Raw genomic sequence first — 17277 nt, forward strand, 5'->3', positions numbered from 1 at the left:
TTTGGCAAGGTTCTGCTCCTTCTCGTCTAGACTACGGTGGGGGATGGGGGCGGGAGGGTCGGCGGTCAGGAACGGACGGGGGAGAAGAGGCGGCGCCGCTCGGCGAGCTCCCTAGGCCGCGCATGGCGGCGCGTCGCCCTCTCGGGCGTGGGAGCTGCGCGCGAACTGGGAAGCCCGGAGGGAGTCGGGGTCGGCGCTGGGCGCTGGTGGACTGCGTGAAAGCCTGGTGGAGAACATAACAAAAAAAATGATTCGAGGGCTGGAGTGTGTAATCAGTGGCAATTGTGGGTAATTTCATCCCAACTCCATGTCTACTTCTATTTTTGGTATGTTCTAGAGTAGGAGAAGAGGTACTCCGAAAATTTGTACTAGAGCTCCAAAAACTGCATGGAGTTGGGATGCTCCAAAATTTTTCTGGAGTTGGGGTGTTTGGCTAGCTCCATCTGACTCTGGCATGGAGTTCAGCTCTAGAGCCATGCCAAACAAGCCCATAGTAGCGAACCCAGAGGAATGGAGGAGCCTAGACGATGCAAGTACCAACCTCTAGTACACCACCCTCTGCCCCTGATAACCATACTCAACAATGGGTCATGTATGGACATGAGAGAAGCCTGAGCAAGGGCCTAACGTCGTTGGACACTAGGTCCACCCTTGCCTTTACTACCTAGCCCACCCTTGCCTTTACTACCTAGCAAATCGGTCAAATTGCGACCTCCCTTGCTACTCTTTAACATATTTTTTGTTTGTTTCATATAACAATTTGAAGATACGGAAGATAAGCAAACATAGTCAAATTCGATAAATCCAGTTTGATGAAATATGTTAAGAAAACCCTTTATGTTTAGAAGAATGCAATAGCAAACAAAGTTTAGAATGGAGTGGGATACCGTTATGGGAATAATGCGATAGTAACCGTACCCACGGCTATAGCTATATTGATTCTTCCTCAATCCTATGTGCTTAATTATAGAATTTTCTCGACCTTGTCGGCCTAAATCCTACCACACGGGATAGGTTCTACATTCAGGCTTCAGTAGTACTGTTACATGGGTCGTCCACTAGTACAGCTTCAGGAGATTGGCATCAAGGGGTTTTGTTCTCAATTAATTGATTGTTGTGTATCCTCGATCGGTGAAAATTCCGTTACCATTCAACCTTTGAAATCTAAAAATCTTATCTTGATGGAGTTGGCAAAGAGAACCTGACCCCATGAAATATTAGGCGAATAAAAAAAAAAGAGATGCCGAAAAAAATCACAGACGCACAAGCATCCATCGTCTTGTCTTTTATTTATATATTATATTATTAAATTAAAGAAAAAAAAAACCCTGTTCGATTTCCGGCCAAGAGGGAGGGGATGGGAGGACGATAAGCGAAGCGAAGCGAACGGCAGCCAGTGGTTTTGGTGTTTTTGGCACGGCCCATCCGATTCTCTCCTCAGGCTCCCGGGTCCGCGGGTCCGGGACCCACAACCAGCAAAAAACCGTCGACGGCGACGTTCCCGGCTGCCGGCTCCACCGTCCCCGCGTCCGCCGTGCTCTATCCGCCCCGCGCGCTTCTCCGCCAACCAAAATCCCCGGCGCCACCCTCCACCACCACCACCCACGCACCCTTCTTATCTCCATATCATCCCGCCCAGCCCGCGCCTGCCTCTCCCTCCCCACAGACTCCACAGCGCCCGCGCCAGAAGCCAAAACCCTCCCCCGCCCCCTGCAGGCTGCAACCGCAATGTCGGCGGCCGGGACGCTCTCCGGCGGCGCCGCCGGTCTATCCGGCCTCCTCCGCCTCCGCCGCCGGGCCGCCCCCGCCCCCGCGATCGCCGCGCCGTCGCTCCACCCCGCTGGGACCATCAAGTGCACCGCCGTGCCCGATGCCGCCCCGATTGTCTGGGGCCGCCAGCTCCGACCGGCGCTCCTCCTCCCCGCGGCACTGCTCCCGTCGTCGCAGCCCGCCAAGAAGCACAATCTGCGCCCGGCCGCCGCAGCCGCCGAGTCCGCAGGGTCACTTACTATACTACTTACTACTTACCACCACTGGATGGAATATACAATATCTCCTTCTTCTCATTAATTAATGATGCGAATTACTCTTAATTAATTGCTTCTACTACCTACTACTGCTGCACTTGCACTACCAGTGTCTAGTAGAGTATACATGTATGACAAAGGGGTATGCTCCTTCCCAATCCCACCCACAAAGGCGACTGAAAAACAGCTACCGCTATCTGCAGTTGCTTACTGTGGCATTTCACTTTCAGTTTACAATTTTGCACCGCAAATCATCACTAGTAGTTGTAGACTAGTAGTTCCCTTCCAAATCATAGGACGCTGGTCCCACTCACCAATCACTCGTCCCTGTAGTGTGAATGTGATGTGATGTCATGTGCTGCTTGCTTGCTTGCTTGCAGCTAATCAGAATTAGCTACTTACATGCTTTTGATGACTATATTACTGACTTCCTAATCCGCTCGCGACAGGGAGGCCAAGGGTTTCCTGGAGAAATACCCGGCCCTGGTCACCGGTTTTTTCTTCTTCATGTGGTACGTTGCACTCTCGCACTCGCACCGCATCTGCATCTCACGTTTTCAGCTGCTTGGCTACTTTTTCGTCACCTGTCTAAAGATCGCTACTTGGGCATGTCCTTCTGCAGGTACTTCCTCAACGTCATATTCAACATCCTCAACAAGAAGATCTACAACTACTTCCCCTATCCATAGTAAGTAGGCAGCCCCTGATTCACAAGTCAGGACCAACGACATTCAGTTCTCTTGTTGCTTTCCCCTTTACCATCAAGTTGTAGTTTATGATGGAATACCATACCACTTGTTGCAGCTTTGTGTCCTTGATCCATCTAGTAGTGGGTGTCGCATACTGCCTCGTCGGCTGGAGTGTCGGTCTCCCCAAGCGAGCGGTAATTTGTACTGCAAACCTGCACATCCCCTCCCTCTTTAATTAAGGACTAGTACTTCCTGCAACTTGACCTCTTTGCCTAGTGAACAAAAGGGTTTCTTTTATTATGTAATAAAAATATGTAGTGCCATCCAGTTATTTCCTTATGGGAACAGATGAATGTATTTGTGCCATTACTTGAGCACAGCCCCTTCACGGTTTCACCTAAGGGAATACATCTTTTTGTGCCATCTTGTTTTGTAGCCTATCAATGCCAATCTCCTGAAGCTGCTCTTTCCAGTGGCATTGTGCCATGGTATTGGTCACGTCACTAGCAATGTGTCCTTCGCTGCTGTTGCAGTCTCATTTGCCCACACTATCAAAGGTACTTCTTTTCCTCCCATTTATATTTCAATGTGGATTCTTCTTGCCCCTGTCCTGTTCACTCATGTTTCTATGCTACATACTTGCAATGCAGCTCTGGAGCCCTTCTTCAGCGCAGCTGCTACTCAGTTTATCCTTGGGCAGCAAGTTCCCCTCTCTCTGTGGATGTCTCTTGCCCCTGTTGTCATTGGTAATTCTCAATTCGATCCTCTCATCCTAATGCTCTAGCTAAGTTGCAAGTTACAGTATCGGTGGCAAGGTAAATACAATATATGACAACAAGAAATTAAGAGTGCCTTCATCTGATGGGTGCATTTTCCTTTCCTAATTACCCATTACTTCTATCTTGTTCACTGGGCTAAACAACACATACTATCTGAATTGTACATTCCTTTCTATTTTAATCATTGGCTACAAGTTAATTAGACGTATCCTTCTTGCTCATCCTCTCTGATCACATGAAATTACCAGGTGTTTCAATGGCATCCCTTACTGAGCTTTCGTTCAACTGGACTGGCTTCATCAATGCCATGATATCAAACATCTCATTCACTTACAGGAGCATTTATTCCAAGAAAGCTATGGTTTGTGCTTCTTCTGTTTTAATCTCTTAGCTAGTTATGATTTGCTTTACTATGCTATGGACTCTTGCCTTAACTATTGTGCTAATCGTTTCTGGCATTGCAGACTGACATGGATAGCACCAACGTGTATGCTTACATCTCAATAATTGCTCTCATTGTTTGCATTCCACCTGCAATAATTGTAAGTGTGATGGAATTACCACAAGTAGTAAAAAATAGGATCCATGTGTCATACTTAATTGTATTCTTGATATACTTCCATAATTGTGCAGTTTGAAGGGCCCCAGCTAATGTCGCATGGATTTAGTGATGCCATTGCAAAAGTAGGTTTGACAAAGTTTGTTAGTGACCTAGTCTTGGTTGGACTGTTCTACCATCTGTATAACCAGGTAACCAGTTCGTCATATCATGCGAATCATGAAAACACTTTTATATGAATCACCTGTTTAGAATTTTAGCTGGCTTGCCACATAAAGTCATGGTATTATAGTAGAACATGGCTGCACAATATTTTCTTCCCCATGCAGTATTTACTGATCTACCATTTAGTTGATCATGAGGTCGAAAAAAAGGCTTGCAGTTTTATCGTGAACCGTCCTTCATCTGTTATAACATGACCAATGGTATCATGGGCTCATGGTATTGCAGATTGCTACAAACACCTTGGAGCGAGTGGCTCCTCTGACACATGCTGTCGGCAATGTGTTGAAACGTGTTTTTGTCATTGGTTTCTCAATCGTTGTTTTTGGTGAGTGAACGGTTTCGCCTTCTCCAGGAAATGAACAATTATTTATTTTCCTGTTATCATGTTCTAGCTAACACTCGCTAAACCTCACGCTGAGCAGGCAACAAAATTTCCACACAAACTGGAATTGGCACGTCCATTGCCATAGCGGGTGTTGCTTTGTACTCTTACATTAAGGCTAAGATTGAAGAGGAGAAAAGGGTAAGTTTTCACTACATTTTTTGTCACTAGGTCCTCAATACATGAGCACATGTATGTATCAGTGGAAACATGGATGCACATTTCATTGCTGACTGATAGTGCCATCTTACTATTTTCTTAAATCCAGAAAAAGAGCGCATGATGAGGTGACTGCTGTGAATATTATCGGGTGGCTGAGTTATACCTCCTCGGACACAACATCGTCGACAATCTCGACCTACTTCTATGCCTTGTTTTGTTTTCATCTTGAGTCAGTTGGTCCATTGTTTGTTCCCAATCTGGTGATTAACTCTGCAAATTCTGTTTGTGGAATTGGCAGTGATACAAATTTCGGTTCTTAAGTAAAACTGGTTGCTGGTACTGGTAGACAGTGGTATTCGCCTGTAACTTAATGGATGCTTGGAATACCGGGTGTACCGTAATACAAAGGGCACAGGACTCTGCCTGACTAAATAAAACGGTGAACTTTCACCCTGCTTCGCCGTAACCAATAGGTCTCATCGACTGAGCTCGCGTGAACTGCATCCGTCAAATACTCAAATACATGCCTACCCCACATACTCCCTTCCAGAAAGAACAAATAAGAGGAATCTCCCTTCCCGAAAAATCAAATAAAACCAAGTTTGACTAGTTTTAAATAGAAAATAATATTGATATTTGTATCTTCAAATAGGTTTGTTATAAAAGTATACTATATGATTGATCATTGATCTAGTGATACTTATTAGGTATCACAAATATACCTTTTGTATAAATATTTAGCCAAACTCGAAATTGATTGACTCTTCATATCAATTTTTGTATATAGTCAAATTTGTAACTGTTTGCTCTTCGATAAGCAAGATTTCTATTCATTTTTTGGAAGAGAGTAATAAAATTGGCAAGGAGCGTTAAAGGTTTCAAATTTTAGAGAATATAACCCTGCAAGGATCAGTAACTATTTGTGATGGTGCGCCGAGCATAACTTGTTGTTAGTTGATGACTCGTTGCTTCTTATGAAAATGCACATCATTTGGACATGTAATGCAATTATATGAGAAGTGTTCAGGACAAGCCATTAACAAAGACAAATTATCATCAGCCATGTTCAGAAAGGACACAAATGACACAGCAACAAGTAATTTTATGGACATGTCGGAAATGGGACAAACAGAAGCATAAGGGAAGTACTTAGGTCTCCCAGTGCATATGGGGCGATCAGAAGCAGAAGAAATTACACTGGTTATCATGGGAAACAAGTAAAGGAAAAGGGAGGTCTTGGATATAGAGATCTACACGTCTTTAATCTTGCGAAACGTTGGCTCGCCAGGCATGAAGACTGCTGCAGAATCCAGTGTGCAAAACTTCGAGATACTGCACTAATGGTCAACTGCTCGAGGCTTCTGAAGGGCCATGGATATCTTTGAGTATCTTCACTCGTGTCAGCACTCAGAAAAGGAAATAGTGGTTCTAAAATTGGACTTTGAAAAGGCCTTTGATAGAATTGAACACACAGTTATCTTGGACATTTTGACTCACAAAGGCTTTGGTCTAAAATGGATTTCATGGGTGGAAGCAATACTCTGCTCTGGGTCATCTGCTGTTCTTTTGAATGGGGTTACAGGGAAATCTCTCCGTTGCAGAAGAGGAGTGAGGCAGGGTGGTATTGGTATCCTGAACATACAGACTCAGAATGAAGCATTAATTCTCAAACATCTCCATAAATTCTTCAATAGTTTTGACCTGCCCTGGGTTCATTCATTCATTGGATATGGGACAAGCATTACAAAAATGGTAAATTACCAAGCACTTCAATCAGGAAAGTGTCTTTCTGGTGGCGTGATGCTCTGAAGCTTTTAGATAAGTTTAAAGGCCTGGCAGGTGTCTCAGTTGCAAATGAAAGAACATGTCAGCTTTGGGATGATCAATGGAATGGCAAAGTAAGGAAATTACAGCATCCAGAATTATTCTCATTTGCAAAAAAACATGATCAGGAGAAGAGGAATGTTCCTTGATGATTATCAGAGTGTCCTCTGCCACCAACCACCGGAGGAAACCACTATGCATTTACTCTTCTACTGTCCCTTTGCCAAAGATTGTTGGGGTAAGATTAACTTTGATTTCCCTGATCAGCTATCCATATCACAGATCTTCCAGAACTATAATTCTAAATTAAAGGTTCAATTCTCACTGGACCTTTTCATTCTCTGGTGTTGGGCCATTTGGATGGTAAGGAATGATGTCATTTTCAGAAATAAAGCTCCATCGGTAGAAGAATGCAAGGGATATGTAACTGTTGAAGCCCTTCTGCTGCTTCATAGAACAAAAGCCAGAATCACTCCTTTTTTTTTTCCTGTTGCTTGTAACTTGTAAACTGTGTTTTTAATTTATTTATTGGCAGTAGGAGCCTCTGGCTCCTCCTGATCTGGGGTGTACAAGCTCTAAAAAATGGTTGATTTGGCAAGCAGGGTTACCAGATGACCTATAACTCCAAGGGCTGGTGTCCTGGTTGATAAGGTATCTGACCTTATAGATCCAGTCTACTGAAAAATGGGATGAGCAACTCGTACCGGATATATTTAGGGAAGAAGATGCAGCTAACATTTTAGCGATTCCAGTGAGGCCGGGACATGAGGACGTTATTGCTTGGCATTCTGATCCAAAAGGCCGGAACGATCACGAGGCCCATCGTCTAATTGTCTAGAGAGGTCTTGGCTAAAGATATGGAATCTTGTTTACTAAAAATCAAATAATTTATTTGGAGACTTGCACACAATAGTTTTTCACTGAAGATGAACATAAAACGATGAAGGATTGATTTGGATACCAGATGTCCTGCTAGTGCTATATGCCTGAGATTTGATGAGTTTCCTCAAGTGTAAATGCGTCAAACGATGGTGGCAAGACTTAGGGTGCGTTTGGTTGGAGGATGAAGTTGGATGAGATATGGCGATACATGAATATTGAGATAAGGACATTATGCATGTTTGGTTGGATGGATGAGATGAACCATTTTTATGTTTGGTTCGATGGATGAAAGTGGATGGGATAAGAATATTTCACTAATACTAATTTTTCACTAATATTATAACAACTAATTAGCATAGTTAAATATGCACTAGTACTAATTTTGCCATGATAATCACAAATTTAAAATAAAATATGTTAATTAGCATCATTAATATCCTAATTAGCACACGAAACATGCACTAATCAATATATTAGAACTTATCAAAACTAATCCTACCATCATAATTACTAACTAACAATATAATATACTAATAATTCCTAATTTATTTACTAATGACAGAGATTAGAAGACATGTACTCCCTCCATACCCAAAAACTTAACGTTTAGAACATAATTGTGATAACCAAAGAGTGATTAATTAAAGCTTAGTTTCCTTTCTTTGCCACTAATAAATAGAGTTGTGGTTGCTCCCTATACAAGAAAATTAACCATCTCAACTGCCTAGCGTGACTTTTTGGTTCACGATTTGGCGATGTCCACAATGGTGAATGAAAGGCCTCAGAGCCATTAAAAAAGAGAGAATATAACCCTACCCTCCTTCCTCAGAGCGCATTTCTACGCACGAGTCATCTACATCGACTCAGAATGCTTCCGAATAGAGGTACTCAGCTCAATTGGTTGCCTGACGAATAATACATCCGTTCAACAATTCATAAACTACCCAAGGAAAACATTCAGTAAATAATAATGGGATAAAAACTGACACATTATGACCATCCGTTACAGATACGTATAGATTCTGCTTGCCCCAGACAAATAAAAATCTACCTAGCCAATTACTGGCAATATTCACAATAACTTTCATCATAAAATGTCATTTGAGGCGGCCTAAGAACCCAATAGCCTCTTGATCCCAGCCTTCTGATCAGAAGTCAGCCTAGACGGGAACAGTATGTTGAACTTAATCCGCAGATTTCCCTTCTTAGTGGGATCCTTGGGTATTGGCATGCCCTCTCTAGGGACTACCTCTTCATAGTTCGGATGGATTATTGAGTTGATAGGTAATGATAGGCTCCGCCCGTCAAGCGTAGTGACACGTGCAGTATAGCCAGTCAGTGCCTCCACCAGTGAGATTTTCTCAGTCATGACAAGATCATTCCCATCCCGAGTAAAAACATCATGGGGCTTCTCATCAATGATGAAAACAATATCAGCAGGTTTCATATTTGGAGCTTCATTTCCCTTGTCAGGAAATGTAATCTTTGTTCCCTTCTTCCAACCAGGCTTTACTTCTATTGTCAGAATATCCTCTGCATTTGAGATTCTCCTATTGACAACACTAAGATTAGCATCCATGTAACAAAAACAATGTTTTGGAAGTACAGTAGATTTAACAGAGGAAGCATATCAATCAAGACCGAAAAGATACTTTATCATACTGAAAAAAATAAGATGGACACTCTAGAAGAAACAAAAAAATACGGAAAATAATTCATTTACAGCAAAAGGAGATACTATACAGTAACTAGCAAGCCCTGGAAGGTTAAAACAGTACCACCCTTAATTTTATCGTAATTGTTTTTCCAGTGCTTTTGTGCTTTGAGATGTACATCTATTAAAGGAGATTTGTACTCTAAAAGCCTGCCAAATAATTAAAGAAAATAATAGTAGTAGTAGTAGTAGTAGTAGTAGTATCACAATATCTAATGAAATTGATAAGCCCATGAAGTTCAACGAATATTTCCTTGCTGCCCCCAGAAAGGCACCAAGTTAGCTAGCAAAGAAATCAGAGTCAATATCAATGTTTTATCTTCAGGTAGAATAAATGAGGGATGCATAAACGATGTCTAATATTTGCAGGTCTGTTATGAGAAACAAACAATATACAATATCCAAAGCATAACTAGGGAAGGTTATGTGCTTTTTAAAACAACTAGCATTAGACTCTTATACTCAGGAAATGTTACCAGTTCACATAGTTGCAATGATCAGATTACAAGGTATTAAAAAGGAACCAGAACTGTAAGGATAACAAAAAGTAAAGAAAGAATGGCAATTCATTTAGTAAAATTAGCAACACTATAGGTCAAGAGGTGAGGAACAGTACATGATAGGTAGATAGACGATTATACGATGACAATCCATTTAGTATAGCAGTACATATAACCCGACATCATTGCTTTCATAGTTTGACATAACTGTCGCGGAGACAGAAAAAACACATTTTCTTTGCGTATATCAGTATAATTGATGAGCAGCAGCTATTTATGCGACACAAGCTTGATATGGAAAGCAGTAATTAAATCTTCGTAAAGAAATCATGAATTTGTCTCTATTTGCTTCATTTTCAAGTTTCGGAAATGTTTGTTCGATCTTATTCATTGCCACTTGGGATTTATAGAGGGTCAAGTTTGTCAATAAATCAAATACAGAAAGAAAAAAATGAAACGTATGCAGCTCCATGTACACTACACACCCTAAGAATTGACCAGATAGTAAATTACACGAGGACTGCTTAACTATGCTATGCAGGTAAATAAGATGATTACAAAGGAAGGGCTGCTGTAGCCTTCACCCTTCATCACAAACAACAGGTACAGTGGCAGACTGGCAGTGCTGCAACACCTAATAATTCTACTCCCTCTCACCCTCTCATTCATCAAAATGCATGACATTTAGAAAGTTTGCAATGTGTCACTTTGACTAGCATTTTTATTAAAATATAGTACTTAAATATTATGAGAGTACCTCTCATGTTGAATCTAGGTACATCTATCTTACGTTGTCTATCTACGTATTCTTACGTAGTGATGATCAACGTTACAAAATCTTTGACTTGCAGAAATCCCACAATAAGGTATATTTGAACCAGAGGGAGTAGGTGAGAAGCTCTAAACTAGGTCCCAACTCCATCATACAGCCAAAGGGGAAATACATCACTGCCAACGGTTAAAAGGAAGCTTAGCTTACCATGATTGATGAACGAGTAAAGAATCTATCTCATTGTTTGCTATTGAACTACTTGAATTGACATGTTAACTGGATCCAGTTACTGCTTTTTCTCTCTCAAAAAGGTAGCGAGTGAATCCAGTTAACATGCCATTTGAACATGGTTAGGATTTATGGTTTATTTGAATAGGATTCATTTATTATGTTTTAATAAATAATGGGATATATAAGTAAATATAGTCTGGTTAGTCCACTATGAGATAGTTCTCTAAAAGGAGCTTACACAAGACCAATGTTTTCAAGACGTCCGATTAATCGCGATTAATCGTGACTAATCGTCCTGGACGGTTGGAGGTACTCGTCCAGGGCCTCCGACTTGGCCAGAACGACCAGGAAACTGGTCGTCCGATTAGTCGTCGTCCAGTCGCGATTAATCGTCCGTCCAGGTTATCCGGCGTCCAGTCAGGAGATGGTCCAGTCAGTAGATGGGCTGCATCTCAGAGTTGGGCCTAGCTAGCTGCCTTATATTTTGGCCCAAGCCTATTAGGGTTTATGTTGTCTACCCCTCACTCATTTCAGCACAACACATTCACTCCTCTCCTCGCCTCCTGTCGAGCAGCAGCAGCCACCTCCATTGCTGCCCTCGTCTCCTCTCCTCTCCTCTCCTCTCCTCTCCTCTTTCTCCCCGCTGCTCCTCCTCTCCTATCCTCCCTTCCGTCTCCCAGCTTCTCCTCCCTCCCTTCCAGCTGCCCTCCCTCTCTTCCTTGCGGCGGCTGCTGCAAGCGTGCAGCTGTGCAAGGGAGGAAAGGGCTCTGCAGCTTTATTTTTCTATAATTTCAGTTTGGCAGCAGCAGCCAGCAAGACAAGAAAGGGCTCTAGCAGCCAGGTAAGTGGCCAGCTGACCTATCTAGACTCTAGAGTCTAGAACATGTATATACATATATATGGTACAATGTGCATTGTATATAGCTACATAATATATATGGTATATATCAGTCCCCATATGTAGGGGACGACCAGGACGGCCAGGACGACCAGGGGACTCGTCCAGGGTCGATTAATCATCCTGGACGACGACTAATCGTCCTGGACGACCTGGACGGTCCCCTGGCGTCCAGACACGACCAGCCGTCTTGAAAACATTGCACAAGACACACAGCACAACCCTGACTGACAGCTGATAAACTACTTAAATGACGGAGGAAGCTTACCCACTGGCATCTATAGTCTCTCTTGAGATTTTCATCTTTTTTGTCACACCCTTGTACAGATCTGCAAGGCTGACTGGAAGTCTATTCTCAATTGCAGGTGGCTTGCGCGATGGCTGCTGCATACTGGTGGAACCCTCAGAGCCAAAGCGTGAAGAGAAGATATCGTTGCCAAACATTGACCTCTGGAATCCTGGTTCCGCCCTCATGCCACCCATGCCAGGGAATCCAAAGAACTCTTTAAATATATCGTCCGCGCTCCTGGGATTAAAATGGTGAGCGGTGGAATGAGCCCCGCCAGGGAAGAAGGGAAATGAGCCAGGACCTCCTCCTGCTCCTGGGGGTGGCTGACCCTTGAGCCCTTCTTCCCCTAGCTGATCATAAATTGCCCGTTTCTTGGGATCGCTAAGGACCTGAGAGGTGGCACATAGGATTGGTCAACACAACAGATGCAAGAACTTGAACTAGTAGTAGCAGTAAAAAAAAAACAAATCATGGAACGAAATGTATAATTCGGCTGTGCAGATAATCAGAACCTCAGACCGATAAGCTAAAACAACTGTTCTTGCTTCTTACTCCCTACTAGCTAAAGTTAGGTTACTATCACGAGCTCATCTGAGAAAGTTAAATCCTTTGCAGTATTGGTGGCGTGGTCCAGATGGCAGTATGGAATAGCTGGCCGATATAAGTATAACAGACAGGGAATCGAAGATTTTATTGGTCAGCATAAACGGGGACAGAGAATGGATCGAAACCTCGTATGCCACAGAGATCTCCTTGAACTTGGTTTCCGCCTCCTTCTTGTTGGTGGAGTTCTTGTCGGGGTGCCATCGCATGGCGAGCTTCCGATAGGCCTTCTTGAGGTCGTCGTCGCCGGCGCCGCGGTCGACGCCGAGGACCTTGTAGTAATCGGCCCCCATCTCCCTGGGCCGCGGCGGCGGAGGCGGTGGCGCCTCCCTGCGCCGGCGGGCGGCGCGCGCGGACGATGACGTGGAGTCGGAGGCCCTACGCTTGGTTCCTCCGGCCTCTCGAATCTTGACCGCCTTTGGATGGCACGCCCAAATCGCGGTCAGGCCTCAGGAAGGAAGGGAGGGAGGTGGCTTGCGACGGTGGGAGAAGGGACTCGGAAGGGAAGGGAAGGGAAGGGCGGCGGCTGCCCGGGACCGGGACGGGGGCTCGGGTCGTGAGCGGAAGGAAGGTTCGAGAAGCTGGGATGGGATGGAATCCGTCCGTGACCAGGAATCGTAGCAGCTCAGCTAACTTTGGTCGTCCCTACAGGCTTCGTCTGGGCTGGGAAATCGGCCCAACCCTTTTTGCAACCATACAATAGGGTCAGCGTCGGCCCACATGTTCCATTTAGTGACCATTCATCCCTCTTACTTTTTTTTATACTTCCTCGATCCCAAATTATAAATCACTCCAAGAATCTTGGAGAGTCAATAATAAAATAATAATTATTATGATACCAACTAAGTGTCATTCGATTCTTTCTTAATTATATTTTTATAATATACTCACTTTATGTTACAAATCTTAGTATTTCTCTCTATAATTTTGGTCAAACTTGAAAATGCTTTGACTCTCCAAGATTCTTGGAATGAGTTACAATTTAAAATGGAGGGAGTATAATACTAATAACTGGGCCTAAACATATACGTATTAATTTGATAAAAATTTAATAGGTTCTTAATTTTAATTTAACTAAAATTATGAATGCTATGATCATCATATAATAATGCAAATAGAACAATAATTAATAAATGTAGCCCTTAAATATTATAGAAAATCAAAATAGATGTATAACATTTTTTTCGTGTTCTCTTGTCTATGGATATTCGATAGTTTTTAACTTACGTTGCAATATACAGGCATGTGTGCTAGTTTGATGGCATAAATGCAAAAAGAAATCTCTTTATAAATTTGGGCAAATTTAAAATAGTTTGACTTTGCTAGGGCAAATTTGGACTATGGTTGAGGGTCAAGTTCTGGATAGAACCATGCATAGGGCATGTATCTTGTTTTTACGCCACAATTTAAACACAAAACATCATTCACATATGCTCATCTCTATAAACACACATATCTTGAAAAGATTGTTACGTGGTAGACGCATGCCCGCAGTGGCAGATCCTCCTTACGAAGGCTAGGTGGTACGGTGGCCAGACGATCGACGCGATGACAGAGGAGAGCAAAAGAAGCTCGGCCGGCCGGCGACAGTGCGTGTGACGATCGAAGCTAGCAGACGACCGTCGTCGTTGTTGTCATATATATATATATATGGTAAATTTTCTCTACTCCCTAGAAGTAGTTACTCCCTCCTCTAAAACACAGTATCAGATGCCGCACTCCTCTAACGGGTCATCAAGTCTAACCCGCTAAATCACATAATATACGGTGGACAAACTATACTACGGTATTTCAGTCATCGAGGAAGCTAAATCACGTATACGGTGGATATAACTATAAAGTCCGATATTTCAGTCATCTAAGAGTTGTCTTTTAATCATTATCCCTCAGCGTTTATCCAGGCAGCTTCAACAAACCAAGTTAGTTCTCATCTAATCCACCGGCGTTTAACCAGGCAGCTTCGTACGGGCGGCGGGCACTATTGCACAGCTCGCCGGGCTTCATTGTGCAGAGAATTTGTGAACAGGTAAGTATTCATCATTTCATCTCGTTAGGTAAACATGACTTGTTGCTTGTCATCTACCTTTTAGATCGGCATCTATTAGTGGTCTCTGAGTCATTCGTTGTTGATCGGCATCAGAAATTTTATTGTTTATATTTGCAAAAAATCTCATCGCTAGTTAGATGGTTACTAGAATTGCATGGAGGTATGCTACCTCTCTGTACATACATGTGCATGCATGCATGTTGCGATTCTTGCCGTTCAACAGCAGAGCATGCATGAGAGCAATGATGCATGCGTACAATTCCATTTTCCTTTTCCAGATTAGAGTATCATCTTATATGTATTAAACTAAAGTATCATTGCATACCTTCTCAGATTTGGCATTTTTCTTCTTATACATATTAATCTAGACTATAGTATCATCTTATATGTTGAAGCTTGTGAATTCAGGGGAATTTTTTCTTCATCTTGAGTCTGCATTGCAGCCTGTTCTTCACTGTCCTGTAAGTTTTCTATTTTGCAAGATTGTTTGTGCGTATATCTGAATCCTATCTCTAATTGCATCGCATGATCATGGTCATGGTCTATCGATCTGGTCTTTTAGCTCATTCCTTCTCAGTTTCTATTTGGTTGACAGGTTGCACGACCCTCTGAACTTCATGGAGCCACCGGGCATGAATGGAAAGCTACTTCTATAACCAACAGCAAGACCTCTATGGTGTAACACGGCAGACAAAAAGGAGCACTTCGCCGACAACTTCGATCGGTGGATGAGCACAAATTACTGCCACCTCCACATTCTGTCTGTTGTCATGTATGCATATAGTATATATACATACTCTTATGAAACTATAGCGAGTATATGCACATACCTGCTTGTAGAGTGTTGAGATATATATAGTCCATAATACGTGCTTGCAGAGTTCAGAGTATAGATACTCATATAAAATAGTATATACACATACTTCCATATTGAGAAAAGTATGTAATGTACTTGAGTATATGTAAATACTCCTCGAATGCATACTTCCTTTCAAGTCCAGGTCTAGGTGGGATTAGGATGGTATGTCCGTGAAGGTGGAGTTTTTATGGGTTTTTATATGCAGTTTATATGCAGGAAAGTAAAATCGGATGCAGTGCGGAAGATAGAATGAACATAAAAGTAATTAATATGAAAGTAATAACTATAAATATTTTTGGATATTTAATTAATAAAGAAACACACAACTAACACAATATAACATAGAACGAAATATAAAGAAAGTAGAACATGAACACAATTATACAAACATAGTCCTGGATTATATTAGGTACCTTGATAGTCGAAGGTGAACGCCTTCGAGTAGTACACCAGGCTCTTGAACACACGAACACACAAACAAATTACAGGGACTTGTTTACAAGACGACTCTCATTGGACTCTCACACTGAGCCTCTTATTTAGAGTACATGACACTACTACAATACTTAGGTGTTGCTCGAGCTTGAGGGCTGGAGCTTGGGTGTGTGTGGAGTAGTCTGCGTCTGAAGTTTTGCGTCTGAAGTTTTCTGCGTGCTCCCTCCTCTTGCCTCTTCCTCTTCTTATATAGGGGTGGCAAGGATATGGTTGTTGGTGGAGGTGCATCTTCATGATGACTCTTTTGACCTTTTTCTTGCATTATTGGTGCATCTTCATGATGGTCTTTTTGACCCTTGTTATACATTATTGGGGAATCTTCATGATGATCTTTTTGACTTCACAAAAGTAGTGGAGCATCTTCATGATATCTCTTTTTGACTATCTATGGGCATTATGATGATACTTTTGACTTTGAAAAGGCCTTCATGATGAGCCTTTAGACTCTTGATAATGTTTGGTCTTATCTTCAATAATGTAGATTCCTTTGTCCTTGAAGGATATCTAGTCTTCTTCATCATAATCTATCATGGGTGCTGCTTCTGTACCATCAATTTCATCAGGTTGCCACATGTCTTGCCAGGCCATAAATTCACGGTATTCTTTCCTTAGCTGTGTTTCTTTACCATAGTCTGGTTTTATCAGCCTTCCGACACATCTTGTAATTGGCCCAAAACTTCCATGGGGTTCTGGCAGAAAAACCCTCATAATTTTATTTTGGAAAACCATATGATATGTAGGATCAAATCTGATATTTTCTTTAAGTTATTTGGCTTCATTGAAAATTCTCCAGTTGTCATGATTTGTATCTTTGGAGAGCAATTCTTCATATTCTTGTCCCAGATCATAATACGTATTACTGGGAAAATGGTAACATCCCTTGTTGATATAGACATCATGGGTTGCAGGCCTTAGTGGTGGCGTGAACCTTGGTGGTGATGAATAAAACATAATCTTGAATCTTCCTTTGAGATGGTATAACTTCTTGCAGGCTTCTTTAATGGCTATTCCCAGATCAGAATGAAGAATTTCTTCCATTGATCCATAAACTGCATGGACCAACCCTTGATCTATTATAGTTTGTAAGGAGATATCTTCGGTGGAATAAGTCTGTAGGCTCCTGAAATATTTCAGGTTTATATCGGCTCTGAGAATGATATATTTGTGTCGTGGCTGGATGATCAATTTATCATCAAGATGAAGGAAGGGGAATGCATGAATCTTGATGGATATCCCCTTGTGCGTGTCTTTCCCAGTATAAAGGTCTAGGAAATAATCTTGGAGACCATGGAACACATTCATGTGTCTTTGCTGATATTTTTTCCAGATTAGGTTAATAC

At 42.3% G+C, this 17277-nt stretch overlaps 2 protein-coding genes across 2 annotated transcripts; one reads left to right on the forward strand and one right to left on the reverse strand.

Annotated features, from left to right (window-relative positions):
* LOC8078074 (triose phosphate/phosphate translocator, chloroplastic) lies at window positions 1584-5289 on the forward strand. The gene is made up of 12 exons (XM_002454822.2): window positions 1584-2000; window positions 2477-2539; window positions 2650-2715; window positions 2832-2910; window positions 3153-3273; window positions 3367-3462; window positions 3744-3856; window positions 3960-4037; window positions 4129-4245; window positions 4505-4604; window positions 4702-4802; window positions 4930-5289. The coding sequence occupies exons 1-12, from the start codon at window positions 1729-1731 to the stop codon at window positions 4942-4944; spliced, it is 1221 nt and encodes a 406-aa protein (XP_002454867.1). The 5' UTR covers window positions 1584-1728; the 3' UTR covers window positions 4945-5289.
* Window positions 8409-13140, reverse strand: LOC8077545 (dnaJ homolog subfamily B member 1). Its single transcript, XM_002456998.2, has 3 exons — window positions 12665-13140; window positions 11913-12322; window positions 8409-9079 (listed from the first exon to the last, which is right to left on the reverse strand). The coding sequence occupies exons 1-3, from the start codon at window positions 12827-12829 to the stop codon at window positions 8641-8643; spliced, it is 1014 nt and encodes a 337-aa protein (XP_002457043.1). The 5' UTR covers window positions 12830-13140; the 3' UTR covers window positions 8409-8640.

Source organism: Sorghum bicolor, chromosome 3 (genome assembly GCF_000003195.3).
Source record: "Sorghum bicolor cultivar BTx623 chromosome 3, Sorghum_bicolor_NCBIv3, whole genome shotgun sequence".
Classification (NCBI taxonomy): Eukaryota; Viridiplantae; Streptophyta; class Magnoliopsida; order Poales; family Poaceae; genus Sorghum; species Sorghum bicolor.

Coding starts and splice junctions, on each gene's coding strand:
- LOC8078074 (XM_002454822.2), top strand. CDS start 1,729: ATGTCGGCGGCCGGGACGCTCTCCGGCGGCGCCGCCGGTCTATCCGGC. Junction 2,540..2,649: donor GGTTTTTTCTTCTTCATGTG/GTACGTTGCACT, acceptor GTCCTTCTGCAG/GTACTTCCTCAACGTCATAT. Junction 4,605..4,701: donor TTTCTCAATCGTTGTTTTTG/GTGAGTGAACGG, acceptor CACGCTGAGCAG/GCAACAAAATTTCCACACAA.
- LOC8077545 (XM_002456998.2), bottom strand. CDS start 12,829: ATGGGGGCCGATTACTACAAGGTCCTCGGCGTCGACCGCGGCGCCGGC. Junction 12,323..12,664: donor AGATCTCTGTGGCATACGAG/GTTTCGATCCAT, acceptor GCCACCTCTCAG/GTCCTTAGCGATCCCAAGAA. Junction 9,080..11,912: donor GAGACTATAGATGCCAGTGG/GTAAGCTTCCTC, acceptor TGTTGTCAATAG/GAGAATCTCAAATGCAGAGG.